General features: G+C 45.5%; 1 protein-coding gene across 1 annotated transcript in view; it reads right to left on the minus strand.

The window, feature by feature from the left end:
• Position 1: 1 nt before the first annotated feature.
• Positions 2-24,099, minus strand: part of LOC138266179 (2'-5'-oligoadenylate synthase 1-like) — a 30,758-nt gene continuing 6,660 nt past the window's right edge. The window contains exon 2 of the mRNA XM_069214653.1: positions 2-195. Coding sequence (XP_069070754.1) covers positions 163-195 — 33 coding nt within the window. The 3' untranslated portion in view covers positions 2-162. The remainder of the gene's footprint in view (positions 196-24,099) is intronic.

Here is a 24,099-nt window from a genome sequence, read left to right on the forward strand (position 1 = left end):
ATTGTCTCTTGGTTCATCAATCACAAGCTCGTAGGCAATGCTTTTCCGGCATTTGTTCAACATCTCATGGATTTCAGCAATGACACTGCCTCGCTCCTTATACTGATCCTGTAAAGACTGGAAGCAGCTTAGAAAGACCACCAAGTCTGCATCAGAACCATTTTACAAGGCTGTGCCTTTTCCAGAGGATCCACCCTACAAAACCAGAAGAAGCAGAGCTGTTATTGTTAGTGAATAATGCCCTGGATCAGCCAACTAGGAATAGGACAACATAGATCTACGCTGGAAAGAAACAAAGGTTGATGCATTGTGACCCAGTTTGCTACACCATCTTCCCTGAGTAGAAGGTAAGGGCTGTGGTCCCAATTCACAAAGACTGCTGTGTGCATTAGCGTGACTTACTCTTCTAGTACTACTGGTTTACTCATTAATTTCAGGTGTAAAGCAAGAGTACATCTGGCTTTCTCCTGGCTTACGTCTGGAATTCAAGAGTACTACAAAAGTAAGTTGCAGCCAATTGGGCACATTGTTTTTGACTGATGCCATGCCTAAAAATAGCAGTTAGCCGCTTAGCCTAGTGCGCCACTCTTGGGTCTGATCTTGCAATGCCCAAAAGTTTAAACCATTTACACTTGAGTCTATTGTATGCAGACAATGTAAAGGGCTTTGAGTTCTGCTCAAGACTGTGCATTTTGTTTTAGCTACACCCTATAAGTAAATAAGCATTGGCAAGGCCAATAGGTTTCACCTAGGCAAGATCTATTGGCTTTACCAATTTTTTTACATGTTGCACAACAACAAAAAGCACCAAAGACATCTTGTCATAGTGCTGTACCTTCCTGTCACAGCACAGTGGCTGTAAAAGATCCCTGGTGGTCTAGAGTACATTAAGGACGGAAATGGATTGTCAGGATTGAGAGAGACTGGAAAGGTGCAGTCCTGGAGTGCATGTCACAAAGTAAGGGGAAAAAGTTACGACAAGCAGAGTGGTGAGAAGGCGTGAGAGCTATTCCTTATTTTTTTTTTAAAGTGAAAGACTGTTAAATATTAGCGATTTGTTGGGAACTTGTTTGCGCCAACGTTAGTTAGCACATGAAACCAACTATGTGTGATCATTCAGTATAACTCATAAGTTAGACCCCCCATGACTGGACGGATGCATTCTTTCCTGAGGTTTGTGATGTTTCTTTTCTCCCCTTGGGCTCCCCTGCCCTTGTTTATCTACTCTCCCCATATTCCATTGGCTCCGGTTCATAGCTGCATGTGTGAGAGTGCCACTGGGTACGCGTTTGGGGACTGTTTACACGGGCCCTGGTCATGCTTTTTCTGCAGCACCCAGAATTCCAGGAAGCAGACTCTGCAATTTTAGGGTTGAGCGCAAAGCGCTCTGTCCCTGGTGTAATCTCTCTGTGGAATTATAACCACGCCGATGTCATGCCCATCAGTTTGGTTGGTTCGTGGGCTTGCCTTTAAAAATTCGCTTTATTTCATTAGTGAAAGGCATGCATATGTCATGCCATTTCCGGTGTTTAGCCCGCCTCAAGCGCACCAACCAACTACTGAAAACACAGGAGGCTCCATGTTTTTGGTATGGTTTCTGGACCACTTTTTCTCTTTAATTCGTAGGCAGCGTGATCTTGCTGGGCAGTAGTCGAGCGATTTGCATGACATCGACCCTGTTACATAGATATATGTACTTTTGCAGGTTACAGGGATAATTGCACTTTTGCCGGTTATTTGGATAATTGCACTTTTGCCAATACGTTTCACTGCGAGCGAACTTCTGTTTCCTTTTGTGTGTCTGCTTTGCGCTCATGGCGGCTGTCGGCTTGCCTATGTGAAACTGTTTTACTTTTCATTTTCAGTTTATGTGGCAAGAAAAGTCTGATTAGTTATGTGAAACTGTTTTACTTTTCATTTTCAGTTTATGTGGCAAGAAAAGTCCGGTTAGGAGTTTACAAAGCTAATAGCTTTAACTCGAGCAAAAGTGAGACCCATTGCATTGTAAATGCTTGTTATTCAGAGTCAGTGTCAACCCGTGATAGGCCTTAAAATATCACATAGGACAGCAGCAGGCTCTGTCCCCTTTAAAGCCAGCAGTGAGCACTCAGGTGGAGCGAGCTGAGTGGGCGACAAACCTTCTATGCTACTCTACTAGCCACGGCATGGGGAGGCACCCTTGAAACTAGATAAAATAGTACATGGTTTTCTTCACCTGAAAAAACAAGCATATCTTTACTAACAGTTAATCCTCATCTTTATACGTTTTTCTTTGCTCACGGACGGACAGCTAGGTGCCACAAAATAGCAAACTGCAAAGCTGATTCGGGTTCCGTATAATAAAAACAAAAGTGTATTTTTAAAGATTCATCCGTACTTCATATTGCAAAGTCCTTACTTTTGACGGAATGGAGCTAGCGGCGGCTCCTCTGTTAGAGCAGAGGAGCATCGCTCCCCTCCCCCTCTACCCCCCCCCATTGCCAGCAGCAACCATGTTTATTAACTTTATGTTTGTTAAAGGGGCATGGCATTGGGGATGATGAGGATGAGGGGACTGTGCACTACCCTCAGTGCGCATGTATGTTTGGCCGACTGTCTCGGGCCGGCCAAACACACATGCACAGTAGGCTCTCTCCAGCCTGTGTTGCAGAGCTGGAGAGAGCAGGCACAGGCTCACAGTCTGCCTGGGAGAGCCCTGGCTGGGTGCTCCCAGCCAATCCTGATGCTGCTCTGAGCAGCTTCAGGATTGTGCAGAAGGGCAGGCTGGGAGCCTGTGCCTGCAGTGACAGGAGAAAGAGGAGCGGTGCAGCGGTGGATCAGGTAAGGTTTTAAAAAAAAGAAAAATAATTACATTTTAATCCCCCCCAACCCCTGTGCACCGCACCCGCTTCGCCCCTTGTGAGCTCAGCGAGCCGCAACTGAATGGAGCATTTTGTTGATTTGTATGTTGACAATAATTGCAAGGCCACAACTCTTACGCTCATCTTTTTTTCCACAAGGAACATTCATGAAAACGACCTGCAGACGCACTCGTATGGAGTGCTGAGTAAAAAATATATTTTAAAAATGCGGGGGTGGGGAAGAATTTAAACAAACGTACCATAAGAAGCACCCACATATTGCAAGAGGAACGAGATGGGTACCGGAAGCAGTACACGGGCCCAAAGCCAGTCTTCACTGCACAGCAATGGAGGCGAGGAGGAGGCGTTGACCATCAAAGAGCTACTTTGGAGTCAGCCAATCGTAAGTAGAGCCATGTGGAGACCATGTGGGAATTCGCCAATGGTAAGTAATGGGATGTAGGAGCCACGTGGAAGCGAGGCAATGGTAAGTTAAGGTAAGTAATGGGTGGGCTCTAAGTCCCCTTTTAGATTTGTTTTCAAACATAAAAGATTTCTCAAGTACACCGCAAGTGCTGTGCAAGCAAAACCTAAAAAGTAAGTATTGTTTTGCACAATTTTCAAAAATAATGTAAAGCAATCTAGAAGGGCAAACACTCCTATAATCAGATCTTGCAATTTACTAAGGCCCTGGTTTTAAGTGAGCCTGAGTTTTTTGACTGCTGAGCAAAGCTGTGTTTGCCCAAGGACAGAATCCACTGGTACAGTGGTTACTGCGTCCAGGTGATTACTGGGTGTCCTAAAGTGTCATCCTCTGTTAACTTTCAAAGCTGCCAAACATTTACTGAGGAAAATATGGTACTTGCAATGATATGCAAATTTTGCTGCCTTAGACACCAAGATCCATGTTCATCCCCAAAAACACAGGATAAGTGCAGTGTATCTGATAACTTCCAAACCCTAGAGAGCTGAATTTCATCAGGTCCAATAAATAGCACCTTCCCGCAAAGGCACTTGTAATGATGGTCTAATTCAGCAAATGTGTTTTGCAAAGGGGGTTTGAACATGCCTCAGAATGTAGGCATTTATGTACGCAGTAGATGTGTAATGCAAACCTGGTCAAAAGGTAACAGAGTGTTGTGAAGGGTCAAATGTATACAATCAAAAGGTGATGAGAGCTACCTGGGTTCTGGGAGAAGAAATGCACAGATACATCTTTGTGATGTAGTCTTCTTTGAAAGGGAGCTGCATTTTCAACTTTTTCCCAAATTGTTAGCAGTGTTGGGGTCGGGATCTTGATGGAGGGAGAGACTTATACAAGGAAACCATTATTGTTCTGTTTCAGCCAGGGGATTAACAAAGGTGGCTGCAGCCCCTGTGGCAAAGAGTGAGTGGAGATCAACCCTCTAGGGTGCCCTCAACCTTTCAATGGTTCCCTCTATGTAAAGTCGCAGGCTCTAGGCCCTATCTAAAGTAATGAATGACACAAACACATTATACTTGTGGGTGCACCTGGCCCCGGGCACTGTGCCAGACCTCATTTATTAGCAGGATCACCCGAATGGTGACACCTCTGTTGGATGAGTGTGGGGTGGATGTTAGGACTGCCTCCAGGGAGGGGATGAATTATTAGATGTCCAGGAGGACACTGCATCCTAATGCGAATGAATGTCTCTAAGGTGAAGGAGACTTGGGCCCCTCATCACATTCAGCCGGGTGATGTCATTAGGTCGAGCATAGCAGCGCGCAAGCACTGCTATTCCAACGTGTTGGTATCTATGTGGGCTCTTAACCACATCCACGACACGCCCATCACTATCACTCGTTCATGGGCTTGCCTGTCAAAAATCCTTTGTTATCAATGATAAATGTTTTCTGCTTGTCCCTCCTTGGGGAGGTTTTATTACTGCCTTGGCCATCTACCCTGTTACATGGATAATAGCACTTTTGCCGATATGTTTAACTGGAAGTGAACTTATTTTTCCATTCCTGTCTCGCCTTTGTGCTCTTGCTCATGGCGGCCGTGGCGCTTTGAATCGGCTCACTTATCTCGACTGTTTTGCTTTTCATTTTAAATTTATGTGGCAAGAAAAGTCCAATTGGGAATTTATAATGCGCATAGCTCTAACTGGAGCAAAAGCGAGACCCATTGCATTGAAAATGCTTGTTTTGTGTTAGTCACTGGTTTCAGTCACCTGTGTTTCATTAAAAAGGTGAAACTAAAACTTTTTGTAATATTCTTTTTGGGAATGGTGGAGGTAGAAGTTACATCAGATATTTGTTTTATTTTAAGAAGGCACCATGTGGGAGATGTGGCACTGGTCAGCCTGCTTTATAGTGAACATTGGTGACCATGTGCCTCAGACGGCCGATTGGGCTGGACAATGGTCTTGTTCTTAGTCAATGTCTTTAATTTAGCTTAACAGATGTCACCACAGGCCCGGCGGTGGTGGTGGGGGGCATGCCTCATATGCTTCAGTGGAGGCCCTCAGTCTTGTCTTGTGTTTGCTTTACTGTTCTACACTATCTTTTTATTAGTCTGTGTGCTTCACGCATTTGTGCAGCTACTTAAAGCTTGAAAAATAACAAAAAACAAGAAAAATAATTTTGAAGAAACTGACAAAAGGCCCCTTCATTTAGTGAATGGGACCCCATGTTAAAATAACGATCGATTCCTCCATGCTATATGGCCTGCCCTGATTTTCGTGCAGTTTTATATAGTGCAAACATGACCCGACGGTATTAAAGCGCTTTACAAGAACACCAGTTACATAACACAAGGTCACATTTGTTTTTAGGCACATGGAGATTAAGGGCTTGGTTACGACCTTGGCAAAGGGGATTACTCCGTCCCAAATGTGACGGATATCCCGCCCGCCATATTACAAGTTCCGTTATATCCTATGGAACTGGTAACACGGCGGACGGGATATCCGTCTCATTTGGGACGCAGTAATCTCCTTTCACCAAGGTCATAATCAAGCCCTAAGTGATTTGCCCAGAATCCCATGATATTCAGGCATATAACACAAGCCATTGAAGTCCATGCTGTCCATACAGTGCAAGGTCCCACCAAGCATTCAGAGTGGTCCCATTACACTCAAGACCTGTGAATATCTGAGACATGGGAGACTCAGGGGACCCCTCTTTACATTCTTCAGAGAGAACCCATCATTTTACATTACATTACGAGAAAGACCCTCACATTTCTCCAGAGGTTAGTGCATCCCTGTGTGGACAAGAGGGCATGAGGGAAGAAGAGACAGGGCGTGGCCTGGTTCAAGGGAATCTGGTGGTCTTTTGTATCAGACTGAGTTGCAGGGCTGGGCTACAGTCACTCGTATCATTGTTTTGAGAAGTTATTAAATGTGGCTTACCTATCAGTTGATTCTTGTCCAGTACATGGGAACATGCATTAATGATTAGTGACCAACGAAATTCTGAGCACTCATAATGGCAGTAAATCTTCAGATATTGTGGCTATTTGTGTACAGTGGTGCTTTCCCTTGTACAATATTTGTAATTCTTGGCATTTTTAAAATGTTTGCTATTGTTGCCTGAGGTCTCAACATGTCAGACTGGTGTAACCTTTCTGTTTCCATCACTGATGCACTCACTTGTTCAATCATTCATCCACCCATTCATCCATGTGTAATCACTGTTATTTATCCGTGCCCTCAGTCACTCACCCACTTATTCATTCATGCACTCGCTAATCTCGCCAACTATGCACATGACCACACACACAAACCGATGAACTGCTTTGACTTAAACAACATGCCCAACACTACCAGCTTTAGTAATACTTATTTCAAATGCTTCAAATCTCTGGAGTATGAAGAGCCCCCTCTTTACATCCAAAGTCCCAAACTAAGCACTAAATCTCTTCATGGGCCATAATTCTTACTGGGTTCTACTTTTTTTCGAAATAGAGGAGCAAGCTGTCCTTGGGCAAATGTAATCCAAATACTCAAATTCTTCAAAAGTTGCAATAACCCTCTCCCATTAACCAGATGAATTTCCAAAGCCTGCCACCAAAGACCCAGACTTTGGTGTTGCTACAGGTAATCTTGGTGTTGTTTAGCAGCTTCCAGTATCGCTCCCAAACCGCTAGCTCCCTCTGGAGGCCATTAATGCTATTGCTCCTTCAAGTCCACATCCACCACAGAAATACACTTCTAAAGCCCCCCAGACCCCCAGGACCTCAGGGGAGGCACTTAGAGACTCATAGTGTGGCAGACAGAGTCCAGTCCAGGCCCAGTTGCCAATAATCAACTAGGCAGTTGCAGGGAAGGCCTCTTGGATCTTGTTGATTCCCTGTAGCTTGGACAGGAGACCAGCCTTATGACCTTTGGAGTTTACTTATTTGTCCTGGGTACAGGAGATATAATAGGTCCAGTTCTTTAGAGCTCTTCTCATATCTCAACAGCAAATTCAGTCATCTTCTGATGTTTCACAGGTGTAACAGTGTTCTGAAGTGTGTGCCTGGAGGTGCTACACGTTTGCCTGCCACAAGCTTATCAGTGAGAATGACCGATGGGGATGCCCTAGTCAATGGTATATGGTTCCTGGTGCTAACCCTGTGCACTTTGGAGATTTTCAAGTTTCAAGTTTTTGATCACACTAAATTGACCTCTGTGGGCTAGGCATCTGCACGGGGACTGTAATCTGGTAATCCTATGTCTTCCCACATCTAACAACAAAATCCAGTTGCGCAGTTCCTTGACCGCCAACAAACACAGAAATAGAAGTCTGGTTAAATTAAACCCGAGGTTTCAGCAATCAGACAGTGAATATACACAAAGGGGGTCATTACGACCCTGGCGGACGGCGGAGAAGCGGCGGTAAGACCGCCAACAGGCTGGCGGTCTAATTTTTGCAATTATGACCATGGCGGTTACCGCCATGGTCATCCACCACTTCTCCGTTCCGCCTGCCAGGGCGGAGACGACCGCTGGGCTGGAGACCTGACCAGCCCGGCGGTCGTCACTATACCGCCGGCGGTATTTGGACCCGGCTGACCACCATGGATTTCATGCGGTTTGGAACCGCCATAAAATCCATGGCGGTAAGCACTATCAGTGCCAGGGAATTCCTTCCCTGGTACTTATAGGGGTCTCCCCCACCCCCACTCCCCCACCCCTACCCCGACTCCCTCCCCTACACCCCCACCACTGCTGCCACCCCCCCAAAGGTGGCAGGACCCTCCTCCCCACCCCGACCCCCAACATCACATCACTCATTCACACACAACACGCACGCAGGCACCACCAACACACATACACGCACACACACCGACATACATGCCAACATCCACACACACAGTCAGACATGCACACCCACATTCAAACATACATGCACACATCCATACAGACATAACTACAGACATACACGCACTCATTCCCAAACACACAAGACCCCCGCAAGCATACACGCACTCACACCCCCCTCTACATACACACATGCACACCCCCATGCACGCACACAACACACAACACCCCCCACCCTCCTCCCCTAATGGACGATCGACTTACCTGGTCCGTCGATCCTCCGGGAGGGGACGGGATCCATGGGGGCTGCTCCGCCGACACCACAACGTCAACAGAACACCACCACGCCGAATCACAGGTCGTGATTCGGTGGGCGGTGTTCTGTTGACGTTGTGGTGGAGGTGGAGCAACCTCCACTTCCCCGCCGCTCGCCAGTATGGCTGTTGGCGGCTCTCCGTCCGAAAAAGGACGTGAGAGCTGCCAACAGTCATAATACGCCGAGCGGAAAACTGCCACCACTGGCGGTCTTCAGCACGGCGGTCCCTCGGCGGTCTTGACAAAAGACTGCCGAGGTCAAAATGAGCCCCAAAGTGTCTAGGTATTCTGTGTCCGTCCTTTGAAGTGTTCCCCAAATAATGTACGTTTAACTCCAGCAAACCTGTCAAGAAGGATGTTACACTGAAGCAAGATTTGACATTCCAATGTCAAAGAAGATGCTCACAGCCCCACCTCGTGGTCACTCTAAACCAGTTCTAGGGCAGTTCTCCCCCTGCACCCCTGGTGTTGGCACTTTGCTTACTAGAAGGACAAAAGAGGAGGCAGGTCCATGTGTGAGCTGCATCTGCCTTTGACAGGGGAGGCCCCTTTGAAGTGCACCAGTTCTGAGCACAACCCCCAGGCCACCCTGTCAAGGAAAGACAACGCCTCCCCACCCCAAGACCCAATGTCCATGTCCTGGGTGTAGTCCATACCTCACCACATGGTAAGCCATCAAGCTGCCAGGTAAGAGTTTAATACATACAGAAAAGGCTGCAGAGGCTATAGGCAGGCAAAAAGTAAGTTTGCTAGAGTAACTTTTCTGTAACTGTTAGATAAAATACATCTGTACCATTACACTGGATTTTGTTTAAATATTAAAAAGAGTCCTTGTTGAAAAGTCTTTTGTTGTTCCCTTTACATTTCCGGAGGTATTGACTCTGTCAAATAAACCAACATCTATCTCCCTCCCGATGATTTTTAACAACTCCTGTAGAATTTTGCAGCCTGTCTTTGCTTCATACAACGACGATAAGGTGCAGTTTTTAAATTTGTCAATTTGGCACATTAAGCTCATTAAGTTGAATAATAGAACCATCTATTGGAAATCTTGACACATGAGGGTGTTAAGATGGGTGCACCAATTATTTGAAAAGTATTCCCCTCTTTCTTCTGTACAGGCACAATTTCTTTTTTTGTTTCCATGCTCTTTTCATAAAAAATCTTACGCTCTAATACACTTTATAAATAGTTTATATCAATCTTTTCCAGTTCAGCAAGCACTTTTGGCCCGTCCTCTTCCAATTAAGAATTTGTTATTACAATCTGCATCAGCTTCTCGTCTTTATCAAACTATTATGGCTCTTCCTGGAGATAGACCTAAATCAGCAATAGAAATACAGTGGGAGAAGGATTTGGATATTTCACTTTCACCTTCTTTATGGAATAAAGTGTGGATTAAAATACGGAAATCCTCTAGAGCAGCTAATGCAATTCAAGCTTTTTTTTATATATATAATAGGTTTTTAATTACACCTTCTTCTTTACATAAAATTAATTCTAACCTTTCGTCCTCTTGTTGGTCCTGTAATAAGCCGGTATCTGGACTTAAACACATGCTTTTTGAATGTCCATATACATTTCAATTTTGGGTTAAAGTATGGAGTTAAATTACTGCTATTTTTAAAACTTAACTCCTTTGAGCTTTGCAAATATATTTCTAGGTAGCTTTGTAGCTGATTGGTCTTGTTTTCCAAAAAATTCTATTGTAATATTGGATTTATTGTTGGCTGTTGCTTTTCAACAAATTACGAAAAATTGGAAGGATTCGTCTCAATTATCCTTTCAGGCTTGGTGGTATGGTGTGGTGTATGTTATAATCATAGGCTGGACAGAGCCTATGTATCCCCTGTCTCCCTTGCTATTAAAAGAGACATGTTATAGTTACCTTTTACAAATTACCTAAACTCTTTGGCTTATTCTTCGTGCACTCATTTTCCTAGAAATGAGGAGGTCTCTAAACCACCATGAATTGTGTTACTCTTCCTATCTTAGTGTATTTACTTATACTTAACTCTCTCATGTAATATTTTTAATATATGCATATATACTTATGTTTTAAAGTATTGATATATTTAAAGTGTTCTACTAATACGCGTTTCTCATGAAATTGAACTGCTATAGTATTATTTCATTTCTGTTATCAAATGTATTTATATTTTTTGTATATTGTAGGATTTTTCAATACATTTTCTCTTTAAACTTAAAAAAAGAGTCCTTGAAATATTTCTCTAGCTTTTACCAATCTGAAATTAGCATTATAAGGTGTTATAATGTAATTCAGCATTTTCCTGTGGAAACAGCCAGCCTTGCTACAGTTAAAATAGCTTTTATGCTTTTTCACTATAGGGACACGTGGGATATTAAACGTCCACATGTCCTACTTTTAAATTCCATGCTCCCTACCATTTGGGCATTAAGGTCTCCCTTAGGGGTAACTTATTAATAATTAAAAGGAAGGTTAGCCCGACAAAAGCATTAATTTTTACAAATTGAATTGGCAGTATAAAACTGCACAGCCAAACTACAGTGGTAGGGCTGAAGACATGTTTACTCTTTCACTGTACTGGTTGACACAATGAGTGCTGCAGCCCACTGGTGACATTTAACTTACATGCCCTGGGCACACTTTGTACCATCTTAGAGACTTATTGGTAAGTTAAATAAACCAATCAAGACTATCCCAATTTTAGGATGCTGAAGGGAGGAGCACACGCTCTTTACCATTGGTTAACAGGGGTGAAGTGCACAGAGTTCTATAGTAGGCAAAAAAAAGGTTTAGGAAAAAGGCAAAAAGAATTAGAGGTGGTCATGCAGAAAGGGCACATTTCTAACACCCCTGCTACCATTTACCTCTACATGGCTATTCAAGCCTAAAAACCCTTTGCCACCATTTACTCCTGAACCCCAAACAACCCTTATTACCACTACACTGCATCACTACTCACCCTTGAACACTAAAACCACCCTTACTGCCCTTACTACCCTCTTCCTTAACCCACATCTGAACCCTAAACACCCCTTTAAATCTAATAACACCCAGAACCCTTGTAAACATAAACATGTTTTTTCACATTTTATCTATTTTCTTTGCAGAATGTAACCTGTAGCTAACAATAAAACATAGTTGCACTGCCTGCCTTTTTATTGCACTTAAAAACGACACAATTGTACACGTTTATAGGAATCTGTGACGCACAGACCACAGGCAACTTGTGCAGGGTCAACCAAAAGCCCACAAGGCTGTCCCAGTCCCGCCCCCCTGAAATGTAATCGCTCCTACGCCCGGGGGAGGACTCACCTTCACCACTTTGCACACCTTGGTGCTCTTGAAGCAGTTCTCTTTCAGGAATGTCGCAATCCTGTTGATGGCGTCTCACACCTGGGAGTTGAAGGTCTCGTTGGGCTGCAGGCAGCGCTCGATCCAGGCATCCAGCCTATTTGCCAAGGTCTGGTAAAGCTCCAAAATCTCCATGAATTGAGCCTCTAGCACAACCATCATTGGGTCCTCATACCACGCCATCTCCGCTGCTGCTGTCCCGCGCTTTCTGTTCCAGCTCGGTCAGTGGCAGCTGTCTGAGGCTCTCAGTGGCGACTGAGTATGTCACTTTGAAACCCTGACGGGATATTTTGTCAGGCTCTCTCTGGTGACAGACTGTCTCTGGCGAAAGCGTTTGTCACACTCGCACTGTACTGACACTGGCAGTCTCCCTCTGGCTGTCTCTTTAAACCGAGGTCTGTCAGGATTTCTCTCAGATGACACTCTCTGTAAATCTCTCTCTGATGACAGAGTCTGTTACTCTCTTGAGGACGATAGGCTCTTTAAATCTCTCCGGTGAAAGGGCCCGCCAGTCTTTATCCCTGTCACGATCTGTTACCCTGTCTCTAGTGAACCATCAGCCAGGCTGTCTCTAGTGACCTGGTATGTTCGTTTTTTCTATTGCGATATGGTTTGCCAGTCTCTCTGGTGAAAGCGTCTGTATGACTCTCTCTGTCACAGGGTTTGTCAGTCCCGCTGGTGACAGTCCCTGCCAGGATCTCTCAGGTGTCTGAGGTTATCTGTGGCGACATGATCGAGTGAGCGCTGTTAGGCGACAAAGTCAGCCAGTCTGTTTCTCATTAAATAGTCTCTTAGTTTTGCTCTAGTGCCAGAAGGAAGCTCTCTAGTGCCACGGTCTTGTAAACTCACTTTCTTGAAAGGATGTCCGAAGCTTTCGGTAAGAGGGTCTCTCAGTCTCTCTTCAGTGGCAGGGTATCTGACATTTTCTCTGGTAGTCTCTGTAGTCAGAAGCTCTGACTGTGGTAAGGTGTGTCAGAATCTCTCGAGGGACAGGATTTCTCAAGCGCTCTCTGGTGACAGAAGCTCCCTTGAGGGTGCCTCTCAGGATGCGACAGTGTCAGCTTTTGAAGCTCCCGGCTAGCCACGCCACCTCCGGGGTTGGCTCGGTAAGCGCACCTCTTAAGGTGGACCAGTGAGATGATGACCTGATTCACAGATCTCTCTCTCCCAGTTCCCCCTCACCCACTAACCCGGAAAATGTGAGACCTACGTTTGGCCATTTTATACATTCCTTCCACATGTCCCCTTTGATTATATAAACCCCATAGATGCATTTAACAAGAAGTTGGGAAGTGTCCCCTTTAATGCCAAAATGCCCCACTATTCACTTTCCGGTGGTGTCAAGCGAGTTTCTACAAAGAATTTGCAATTACTTTCGCAACTTTGTGCGCCTTCCCCGGGACAATTTTGTGTATCTGTTTCGTGACTTTCTAAAACCGATCACACAGCACAGCAGTCACAGAGGGAGTCGCAGATACAGTGGGGAAACAAAACTTGAGGGAGTCCCTTGCAAAATACAATGAGGGGTCCCCTCTGGTCTTACTCTAAGGTGCCCTGGAGCGCCCCCCGCACTGCGGGGGCCTTTGTTACGCTACTGCACAGATATCAAATGTTAGACCTGACAGTCTTAGGGTGATCACCTTCAACTTTTTGCCTGCCTCCCTCCACTTTTTGACACTGTTTTTGCTGGTTTTAGGACTCTGCGCACTTTACCACTGCTAACCAGTGCTAAAGTGCATATGTTTTCTCCCTTGGACATGGTGACATTGGCTCATACCCAATTGGATAATTTAATTTACTTATAAGTCCCTAGTAAAGTGCACTACATGTGCCCAAGGCCTGTAGATTAAATGCAACTAGTGGGCCTGCAGCACTGATTGTGCCACCCACATAAGTAGACCCTTAACCATGTCTCAGGCCTGCCATTACAAGGCCTGTGTGTGCAGTTTCACTGCCAATTCGACTTGGCATTTAAAAGTACTTGCCAATCCTTAAACCCCCCTTTTTCTACATATAAGTCACCCCTAAGGTAGGACCTAGGAAACCCATAGTGCAGGGTGCTATGTAGATAAAAGGCAGGACATATACCTGTGTAGTTTATATGTCCTGGTAGTGAAAAACTCCTAAATTAGTTTTTCACTGCTGTGAGGCCTGCTCCTTTCAGAGGCTGACATTAGGGCTGCCCTCATATACTGTTTAAGTGGTAGATTCTAATCTGAAAGGAGTAACAGGGTCATATTTAGTATGGCCAGAATGGTAATACAAAATCCTGCTTATTGGTGAAGTTGGATTTTATATTACTATTTTAGAAATACCACTTTTAGAAAGTGAGCATTTTCCTGCACTTAAATCCTTCTGTGCCTTACAATCCACGTCTGGCTGGGTTAGTTGCCAGCTCTCTTGTGCATTTCACTCAGACAACCCCAAACACAGGATGCTCAGTCAATCAATCAAAAAATGTATAGAGCGCGCTGGGGGTGGAGGGGAGAGAAATGGGGGGGATGCCGTTTTACTGTTCAAAAAGCCATGTCTTGAGGTGTTTTCTGAAGGACAGGAGGTCCTGGGTCTTGGAAGGTTGGTGGGGAGGGAGTTCCAGGTTTTGGAGGCGAGGTAGGAGAAGGATCTGCCTCCGGAGGTGGTATGTTGGATGGGGGGGACTGTGGCGAGGGCAAGGACGGCAGAACGGAGGTGACGAGTTGGAGTGTGGAAGTTCACTCTTTCGTTGAGGTAGGCTGGTCCAGTGTTGTGGAGGGATTTGTGTGCGTGGATGAGGACTTTGAAGATGATCCTTTTGCTGATTGGAAGCCAGTGAAGGGATCTGAGGTGGGCGGAGATGTGTTCATGGCGTGAGAGGTTCAGGATGAGACGTGCGGCTGCGTTCTGGATCCTCTGGAGTTTCTGCTGAAGCTTGACTGTGGTGCCAGCGTAGAGGGTGGTTCCGTAGTCTAGTCTGCTTCTGATGCGTGCATGGTTTCAAAGGGTATCCATTTGAAGGTTTTTCGCAGCATGCGGAGGGTGTTGAAACAGGAGGTGATAGAGTTGATTTGCTGGGTCATAGAGAGAGACGAATCTAAGATGACGCCAAGGTTGCGTGCGTGGGTGGCGGGTGTTGGGGGTGATCCTAGGGCGGTGGGCCACCAGGGGTCGTCCCATATTGTTTTGTGGAGACCGAAGATGATGATTTCAGTTTGTTGGAGTTTAGTTTGATGTGGCTTGCTGTCATCCATTTGGTGGTGACGAGGAGTCCGGCGTGGAGGTTAGTTTTGGCGGTGGTGGGGTTCCTGGTGAGGGAGATGATGAGCTGGGTGTCGTCTGCGTAGGATATGATGGGCGGAGGATGTTGGCGAGCGGGGGCCATGTAAATGTTGAAAAGGGTAGGGCTGAGGGAGGACCCTTGGGGGACTCCACAGATGATCTTGGTTGCTGGGGACTGGAAGGGAGGGAGGCAAACTTTCTGGGTTCTTTCAGCAAGGAAGGAGGCGAGCCAGTCCAGGGCCTTGTGTCAGATTCCTGCGTCGTAGAAGCGTGTGCGGAATATTTGGTGGCAGACAGTGTCGAAAGCTGCGGAGAGATCCAGAAGGATGAGTGCGACAGTCTCGCCCTTGTCGACTCTGGTTCTGATGTCGTCAGTGCAGGCGATGAGTGCGGCCTCAGTGCTGTGGTTCTTGCGGAATCCAGACTGTGAGCCGACAAATGCGTTGTTTTCCTCTAGGAAGTGAGACAGGCAGGCGTTCACTAGCTTCTCAGCGACCTTGGCGTGGAAGTGGAGAAGAGAAATGGGGCAGTAGTTTGTGAGGTCATCAGGGTCTGCTTTGTTTTTTTTTAGGAGTGCGGTTACTTTGGCGTGCTTCCAGGAGTCTGGGAAGGTGGCGGCGGCGAAGGAGCTGTTGATTACGGCACGAAGCTTGGGAGCGATGGTTGGGCTGGCCTTGTTGAAGATGTGGTGGGGACAGGGATCCGAGGGGGAGCCTGAGTGGATGGAATTCATGGTTTTTCCGGTTTCTTCGTCGTTGGTAGGGGCCCAGGTGTGTAGTTGGTTGGAGAGGGGGGGTATGTTGTTGTTGGTCGTGTTGGTGGTGGAGATGGTGGGTGCTGGTGGTGTGAAGCTGTTGTGTATGACTAAAATTTTGAGGTGGAAGTGGTTGGAGGGAGTTGCAGAGGTTTTGTGTGTGAGTGGGGTCGATGTTGCAGGATTTGGGTTTGGTGAGCTCTTTGATGATGGTCAAGAGTTCTTTGCTGTTATGTGAGTTACTGTCTATGCGTTCTTTGTAGTAAGCCCTTTTGGTGGTCCGTATGAGTTGATGATGTTTGCATATGGTGGTTTTGAGGGTGGAGAAGTTGGTCATTGAGGGTTCCTGGCGTCAAGCTTTCTCGGTTTTGCGGCATTCATGCTTGGAGGCTTGGAGTTCAGTGGAGAACCAGGGGGGCATTCTTGATGTTGCGGGTGGTGATGTTTCTTCTCAGAGGGGCGAGTGAGTCCGTGCAAGTTGTAATCCATTGTGTGAAGTTATGGGCAGCGATGTTGATAGGGTGTGGTGTGTTGATGGTGGTGGGTGGGGGGTTCGAGAAGGAGAAGTGGACACAGTGGTGGTCGGTCCAGTGGAGTTCGGTGGTGTGTGTGAAAGTTATGTGGTTGCTGGAGGTAAAAATTGCATCTTGCGTGTGTCCTGCTGAGTGGGTGGATGAGGTGACTAGTTGTTTGAGTCCTAGGTTCGTGTGGTTGTCTAGTAGGGATGTGGAGTTGTGGTCGTGGGGATTCTCCAGGTGAAAGTTAATGTCACCAAGGAGGATGTGGTCTGTGGAGGTGAGGGCGTGGGGGCTGATGGTGTCAGCGATGGCGTCACAGAAGGGGGGGGCGAGGTCCTTGTGGTCTGTAAATGAGGGTTCCTCTGAGGGTGGTGTTGGCATTTATGTGAATTAAGAAGTGTAGGTGTTCTGCGCTGTCTAGGGTGTTGTGTGTGTTGGTGGTGATCTTTATGGTGTTTTTATGTACAATGGCGATGCCACATCCCGGTTTGTTTAGACGGTCTCTACGATAGATTTTGTAGCCTTTTGGGATGGCTATGGGTATGTCGGGCTCAGATGAGGGATTCATCCAAGTTTCCTTGAGGAAGGCAATGTCAGGGGAGTGTGTTGTGGTCAGGTCCCAGAGCTCGATGGCATGCTTGTGTACAGAGCGGGTGTTTAGGAGTATGCAGTTAAGATGGTTGCGGGGCTGTTGTTGTGGTGCGTGTTGGTGTTGTTGTGGGGCGTGTTAGTGTTGTTGTGGGGCGTGTTAGTATTGTTGTGGGTTGCATTAGTGTTGTTGTAAAGCGTGCTAGTGTTGTTGTGGGGCGTGTTGGTGTTGGAGTAGGGCGTGTTGGGGTTGGCGTGGAGCGTGTCGGTGTTGTTGGTGTTTGTGGGAGTGCTGGAGAACCTGCATGCATAGCATGTAAAGGGTCCATGTGTGTGCTTGGGGTTGGCTTGGGCGCAGGCGGGGTGCAGACCTGGGTTGAGGGCGTGTAGCGTGGTGGCGGAGTAGTGCTGTCTAGGGGGGTCGGGGTTGCAAGGGCCAGGGGACCGGCGCTGGGCGCGGTCCAGGTGCCGACGGGCATAGACGAGCACAGACGGGCTTGCCTCTGGCGCGCCAGCGGCGCGGCTGCCATTAAGAGGGGGAGGTGGGAGGGAGGAGCAGCTGGGAGGCGGGAGGCAAGAGACCAATGGGTGCGCGAGGGGGGTGGGGCCACAGGGGACGCAGCGGCAGGGGCTGGGAGACCGGCGATAGCTGGCTGAGCCGGGCGGGCTCTGAAAAAAGGCACAGAAAACTAAACGGGCAAAAACAAAGGCACAAAGGCAGTTCAAAACAGTACAGTAAACGAAAAAACAATTCTAAACAACAAAAAAAGCTAAATGCAACGGTAGAGCACAACATCACAGTAAGCCTACTACTAGGCACCAGGGATGAGGCGCAGGCTGGTGGAGGGCCTCAATCTCGAATCCTGGCGGCAGACGGGAATCAGGGGCATGGAGGCGGCTGGTGGAGCCAAGTGGACTCCTGGCCAGAATCAGGTCAAGGGGTCACACGGGGCTCAGCGCAGTGGCCGCCATTAAGAGGGGGAGTTGTGGGAGGAGCAGTTGGGAGGCGGGATGCAAGGGACCAATGGGTGCGCAAGGGGGGCGGGCCGCAGGGGACGCATTGGAAGGGGCTGGGAGACTGGCGAGAGCCGGCTGAGCCAGGTGGGCTCTGAAAAAAGGCACAGAAAACAAAACGGGCAAAAACAAAGGCAGTTCAAAAGAGTACAGTAAACGAAAAAACAATTCTAAACAACGAAAAAAGCTAAATGCAAAGAGGAATCGATGCAGCACCTGCCGTGCGACATAAATTTCCCTGCATCGCTCAACAGATAAACGCAGCTCCTATGACTTCGCCCTGCACGCCCAGGATTTCTCTGCATCGTCCCCGGGCGTCCAAATATCCCGCAACCCGAAGAGGATCCAAGCCTGCATGCCCGAAATCGATGCAATACCCTTGCTGCGTGGAAAAGTACCAGCGCATCGTCTCTGTGTGCCCAGAGAAACCAACGCACACCTCCCCGTTTTCCACGCATCTCCTCCTCTGCGGCCCCTTGCAGATAATTTAGAAGCAAACAAGGTACTTTGTACTTGCAAGAGACACATTGCTTTTTAAGAACTTAAGACTCTTTTTATCATTTTCTAAAGTGATATTTCAATGTGTACTTATCAAATCCTGATTGTTTTGGGCTACATTTAATCAGATAAATATTCTATATTTTTCTAAACCTGTGTGGTGTATTTGTTATGGTGTTTATACTGTGTTATTGCATGAATTATTGCCCAAATACTTTACACATTGCCTTCTAAGTTAAGCCTGACTGCTCAGTCCCAAGCTACCAGTGGGTGGGCACAGGATAATTTGGATTGTGTGTGACTTACCCTGACTAGAGTGAGGGTCCTTGCTTGGACGGGGGTAACCTGACTGCCAACCAAAGACCCCATTTCTAACATCAAAACATTTAGAAAACAGGACTGACAGACCAATGAATAGAACAAACTAGTTGATGTTGCCTGAATTTAGGGTGTCTTTATAAAAAATAGGACTAAAGCAAAAAGGAGTGTATTGTCTACCCTAAAACTGTTGGAGGTGGCAAATGAAACTGAGTTTGCAGCCGAAAATGTTGTAATCTGCCCCTACTTTGACTGCACTTTAACAGGCGGGGAGCGAACTGACTCCTTGAGTCAGCTGACACACGTTTTTTTTCTGATAAACAGGGAGTTATGACGAACTCGTGTTCTGTGCTGGAGAAACGAAACTGAAAGTAGGAGGAAGGCTGGAGTATGGACGCTGGCTGGAGAATAGAAACTCAGCTGGATAATCTCTTTGACAGAAAGGGTGCCTGCTACGATGCAGCTCAGAAGCAGCAAACCCACCACAGCCAGTGTTTTTGTGTTGGTCTTCGCTAGTAAGCTTTTACACTTAATGTATCATAGCTGCCAGGCTTTCAGATTGCTTTTGTGGGAGATTTTCATGGCCTCGTGTATTTATTTATGAGGGATATGCTACTTCCAAATGTGTGACACTGGGTGACACAGTCTGTGTGTAATAGAATTTTAATGACTTGCACATTCACAGTGCCTTCTAGTAGAAGAATTTTAAAATAATGAATTGAACATTCACATTGCCTTCTAGTCGCAGGCTGGGACCTCGTAGCACTACAAATGAAGTCACTAGTCCCCACTACGCCAACCACTGTTCAATTCTGCTTCTCTTTGGTTGTACACACACACCTACAGTGTTTACATTAACCAACCTAGGATTCATAACATAAACAAGGATTGGCAAAACCTATTGTTCTGGCCTTTCACATCGCTACAGTAACTCAAATAATTACTAGATGCTCCTCTCAAGTCATAAACAACTGTTTAACAAGTCTGTTACAAAGCTGCAATAACTAATGTTGTTGCTAAATGTACCCCTTGAGTAAGATGCAACTGCTTCAAATGTCCTCCACAATGTTGAGGGGTGTGGATTTAACATAAACATGTATATGCCCACTTTTTCTACTCTAATAAATTGTGCTTGATTTCAATGGGATAAGTAAATATGGTAATGCTGGTGCATGCTGATGAATCAATATCATAACTTTCAATAAATGTTTTGATAACTATCAAAAACGTGTACAGACAACCTAGTATATATAGGTACTAGCAACTACAAGTTAAGTCAAATGCCTTTTATCATATTGTTGGACAACTGTTTTTTGTTTGAGTGGCACTATATTTATGTCCAAATAAAATGGCCACTGTCTTATGCTATGGGCTGTGGTAGGAAGAAGCAAAATGCAAGTAGTAGATACACATATCTGATTTGTGTGTGTATGTGGATATATATATATATATATATATGTATATATACATATATACATATATATATATATAAGGTACCAGCTCCTCGTTTTAAAGCCAAAATTCCCGACATCCAGATCTCGAGTGGCACAACTCAACAGGTTTTTTTATTTATTTTGCCATTTTCACAAATTTACATATATATAGCAGGTTTGAGTGAAACAAAGGTTACATGGATGTTATAGCTAGGCTCAGAATTCACACACACAACACAATAGAAATTCACAAATGGTGTTGTTGTGGTTTCCAGTAGACTAGCATACACAGATGTTTTACTTTGGTCATTAGTGTTTAGAGTAGTGGTTCAAAAGAGATAGAACTATCCACTGTGAACTGTTTCTTAGGTGATAAATGAATGTAGTAGTTGATAAGGTTACATCTCTCACCTGTGTTATTATTAGTTAAAACAAATGGTATTTTATTGAGTATATTGAAGTTTATTTTGCTGGCTGATGCCATCAGTGATGTCATTTGAGATGTCACTGACCATGTCATGAGTGCTGTAATATGTGACTTCATAAGCAATGCATGGCGGGGGAAAGTTATAGTTAGCTCAGTTAACTGCAACTGCTGAATGAATTGCCATGGTTTTGTGTGTGTAAAATCTGAGCCTAAATATAATGTCCCTGTAACCTTTTGTTTATTCATTGAATTTCTAAGTTTTTTTTAATTCTATGTTCTAACTATAACATCACTGTAACCTTTGTTTTTTTCAGTGAATTTCTATGGTTTCCTAAAGCTATTTCCTAACCATAATCTCCATTTAACCTTTGTTTTTTTCAGTGAATTTCACCAGTTTTTTTTTAGTATAAATTGTACAACAATTTCACCTAAAACTTTAATAATTAGGTAATATACATTTTTAATTGTTTATAAATACATTTTATTCACACATTTATTCTTATACATCTTAAATGTAACAATTAACAAATCAGGCACGGTAACTTATGTAGTCTTTTTTTTTAATTCATTTTATGAATCCGCGGAGCTACCGCAAATTCGAGAAAAGAGCCCATACAAGTACTCTATGGTTAGAGGGCGACTGCACGGAATAGACGTGAGTGATGCAGCAAGGAAAGCCGGTGAACTTTCTACAGATTTGAAAAACATAGCTATGGACACCAGGAGACTCCACAAAGCAGCAAGTGGTGTTTTTAACTGGTCAATCCTTTTGATGTACGGCCCAGAAAAGGACAGCCACGGGCCACATTGAGTCTCCTCTTAGCCTCCGGACAGTGGAGGGAAACCCATTCCCCGGGGGGGGGCCCAGGTGCACAGAACACGGTGATGTGCCCGTCGGTAAGTAGAGAGGCTTGGAGTAATGGGGAAAGCAGTGGACTTGTTTGGGGATTTGTCTGCAGCAATTGGCGTAAGGAATGGCTTCAAGGATTTAAAGGAACCGTAAGCTGGCTGTTCTTGTTCTTGGGGCGGTGACGGTGGCAGCGGTTTGGCGGTCCCTATGAAGAGCTGGTACAGCAAGCTTAGGTAAGTGCTTGGATGTGATTGTAGGATAAACTGTGATCATAAAGGAACTGTTGGAAATTTGTTGTGGAGGTGGAGGAACTTAAAGGAGCCCATAAGGAAGAATTAACCTGACGGGTGGGGCAAGAGAAACAAGGAGCTGTCACTGGTTGGGTGCTGGGAGTTATCAAGGGGAGATGGCACCCAGGAAAGGGCAGCAGCTAAAAGGGTTGAGTAGCTGCCAACACAAGGATACCACAATGTCTCTGGACAAAAGGCCAGAATCAGATTTGGATGGATTTGGAAATGAAGGTGAAAGAAAGACTAGAGGGGGGCATAAAAGGGGCCAAACTCAGCTTATGTATCCTCCACAGAAAGGCTCTGAGGGAGTTTCTGCAAACAAATCAATAAAGCACTTTGTGGACAGACACTTTAAAAGGAAATCACCTCAATCTTTAACCGAGCTGGGACTAATAGAAAAAGATCGAATTGAGGAGTCCGGTGGCATAACCTTCGAGTAAAGTCTGCCAACGATAAGCTTGGAGGACACATCAAGTCACAATGATCTTAACATTGAACCCAGACTATCATCATCCCTAACTTTGTTCATTATTTGAGGTTGGAGGGCAGTATAAAGCTGAAAGGAATGGGGATATGGAAGAAGGGTACCCTTGGAGGACGTTGTTGATTGTAGGGGGGGTGCTAAGGTGGTAGAAGGGTGGGGCCCAGATGGTGGGAAAAGAATATTAGATGAAGCAGGACAAAACTCCATCATAAATGTAAATTTCACTGAATAATCCACAGTGTCCATGATAAATATAATGTTGATCTTGCAGAAGACCTTGCAAGGGTTGCTGGAGGTGTCTGTAATGAGTCATGATATTTTGAAAGTACAGCTTGACCAATTTCAGGGAATTGTGGGGGAATTAAAACAGATAAAGGCCCTTATGCCAACCATGGTTAGCCCTGGGGATGGGAATAGACAAGATGCTGAAGTCCCAAGCATGGCGGAGGTTGGGGGAGAGGCCTCGAGTTCGGTCAGGCCACAGAGTGTTTATGTCTCAATGCAGCCAGTGCTTGCTAGGAAGTTGGGCAGTCTACTAAGTATAGACAGTATGTACCCAGGATAAAAAGAGTGAGGCGAGGGAAGGGAGTAAGAACAAACCCTGTTTAAATAAAGGCATCCTGGCAAGGGGATGGGTGTATTGTTAAAGTAAAAAAGCAAAAAAGAGATCAAAATAAAATTAACCTGACAGAAACTAGAAGCACTAGGAAGTTAGAAGGTGAGGGTAGGAGGTCTCCGGGAGATTATAACGAAGGGAATATCCAATGCCTATGCCAGGAAGCAACCGGGAAGACTAAACAAGGAGGAGTAAGGAAAGTCACAGAAAGCAGGGGGTTCAGAAAGGGGACCTGGTGAAAAAAAGAAAGGAAAGACAACATGTCCAGGAGTAAGTGTGACACTACAACAACTGGCAAAGGGAATGAAGTTGGAAGTGACCTTTGGTCGTATTTAGAACCAGCATAGAACTAGAAAAGAAGAAACTGCACTAGAAAGATAGTCCCTCTAAATCAATCTAAAATATTGTTTGCCTTCTCCAAGTGTCCCAGCCTGAATGATTCAGGGACCAAGGATCTTAGACAGGTGGGCTTTACGAAAAACAGGAAAGGGGAGGATGTAACTAAAGTCATGCTGTATTCAGAGCTGGTAAAGTCTTTGATCGTAAATGCTGAAAAGAATGTACAAAAGGAAGGGATCAAGGTGGTTCTGAGATCTGAAATACTGGAGGCTGAAACCCCAAATAATCTGTTCCTCAGATATCATGCAGGGCTGGGGCCAAGACAAGTTAGGCTGACGAGAAGGGGTATGGTGACAGGAAAGCCCTGGAGATAACTGTGCAGTCCCCTTTCGGGAGACTAAGATGAATTGAAAAAGTTATGCAATTGTAGCCTCACCTGATTATAGGGGAGAGGAATGTATGAGGGATGTTGATTAGGATTCAGGGTCGTCGCACACACTATAGCAAATATTAAGCATACTATATATAATTTTGTACTGACCAGGGCGGCCGGAGGAAAATTGTTCTCAACAATTATTTTGGGGAGACTTAAGGAATGGGCTGAGCGGAGGTGTATTGTTCCCCCAGAGCAGGGTGGCTTTAAGGAGGGCCATTCAACAATTGCTCATTGCTTTTCCCTCTGGGCCATCGCGTGGAAGTCCATAGATCAAGGGGGAAGATTGTTTTGTTGTTTTGTCGACTTCTGTGCTACTTTTGATTTGGTGGGCCATAAGTGCTTGTGGGACACTCTGATTAAGCAGGATATTTCAAAGAGTTTGCTGCAAATTTTTAAAGAACTGCATACAAATAAGTGGGCCCAAGTTATTATGGATGTGGAAGGGACCCTAACTCAGAAAATTGTGATAAAAAATGGGCTGCGGCAGGGCTGTGTGTTGGCCCCATTACTGTTT

Source organism: Pleurodeles waltl, chromosome 11 (genome assembly GCF_031143425.1).
Source record: "Pleurodeles waltl isolate 20211129_DDA chromosome 11, aPleWal1.hap1.20221129, whole genome shotgun sequence".
NCBI lineage: Eukaryota > Metazoa > Chordata > Amphibia > Caudata > Salamandridae > Pleurodeles > Pleurodeles waltl.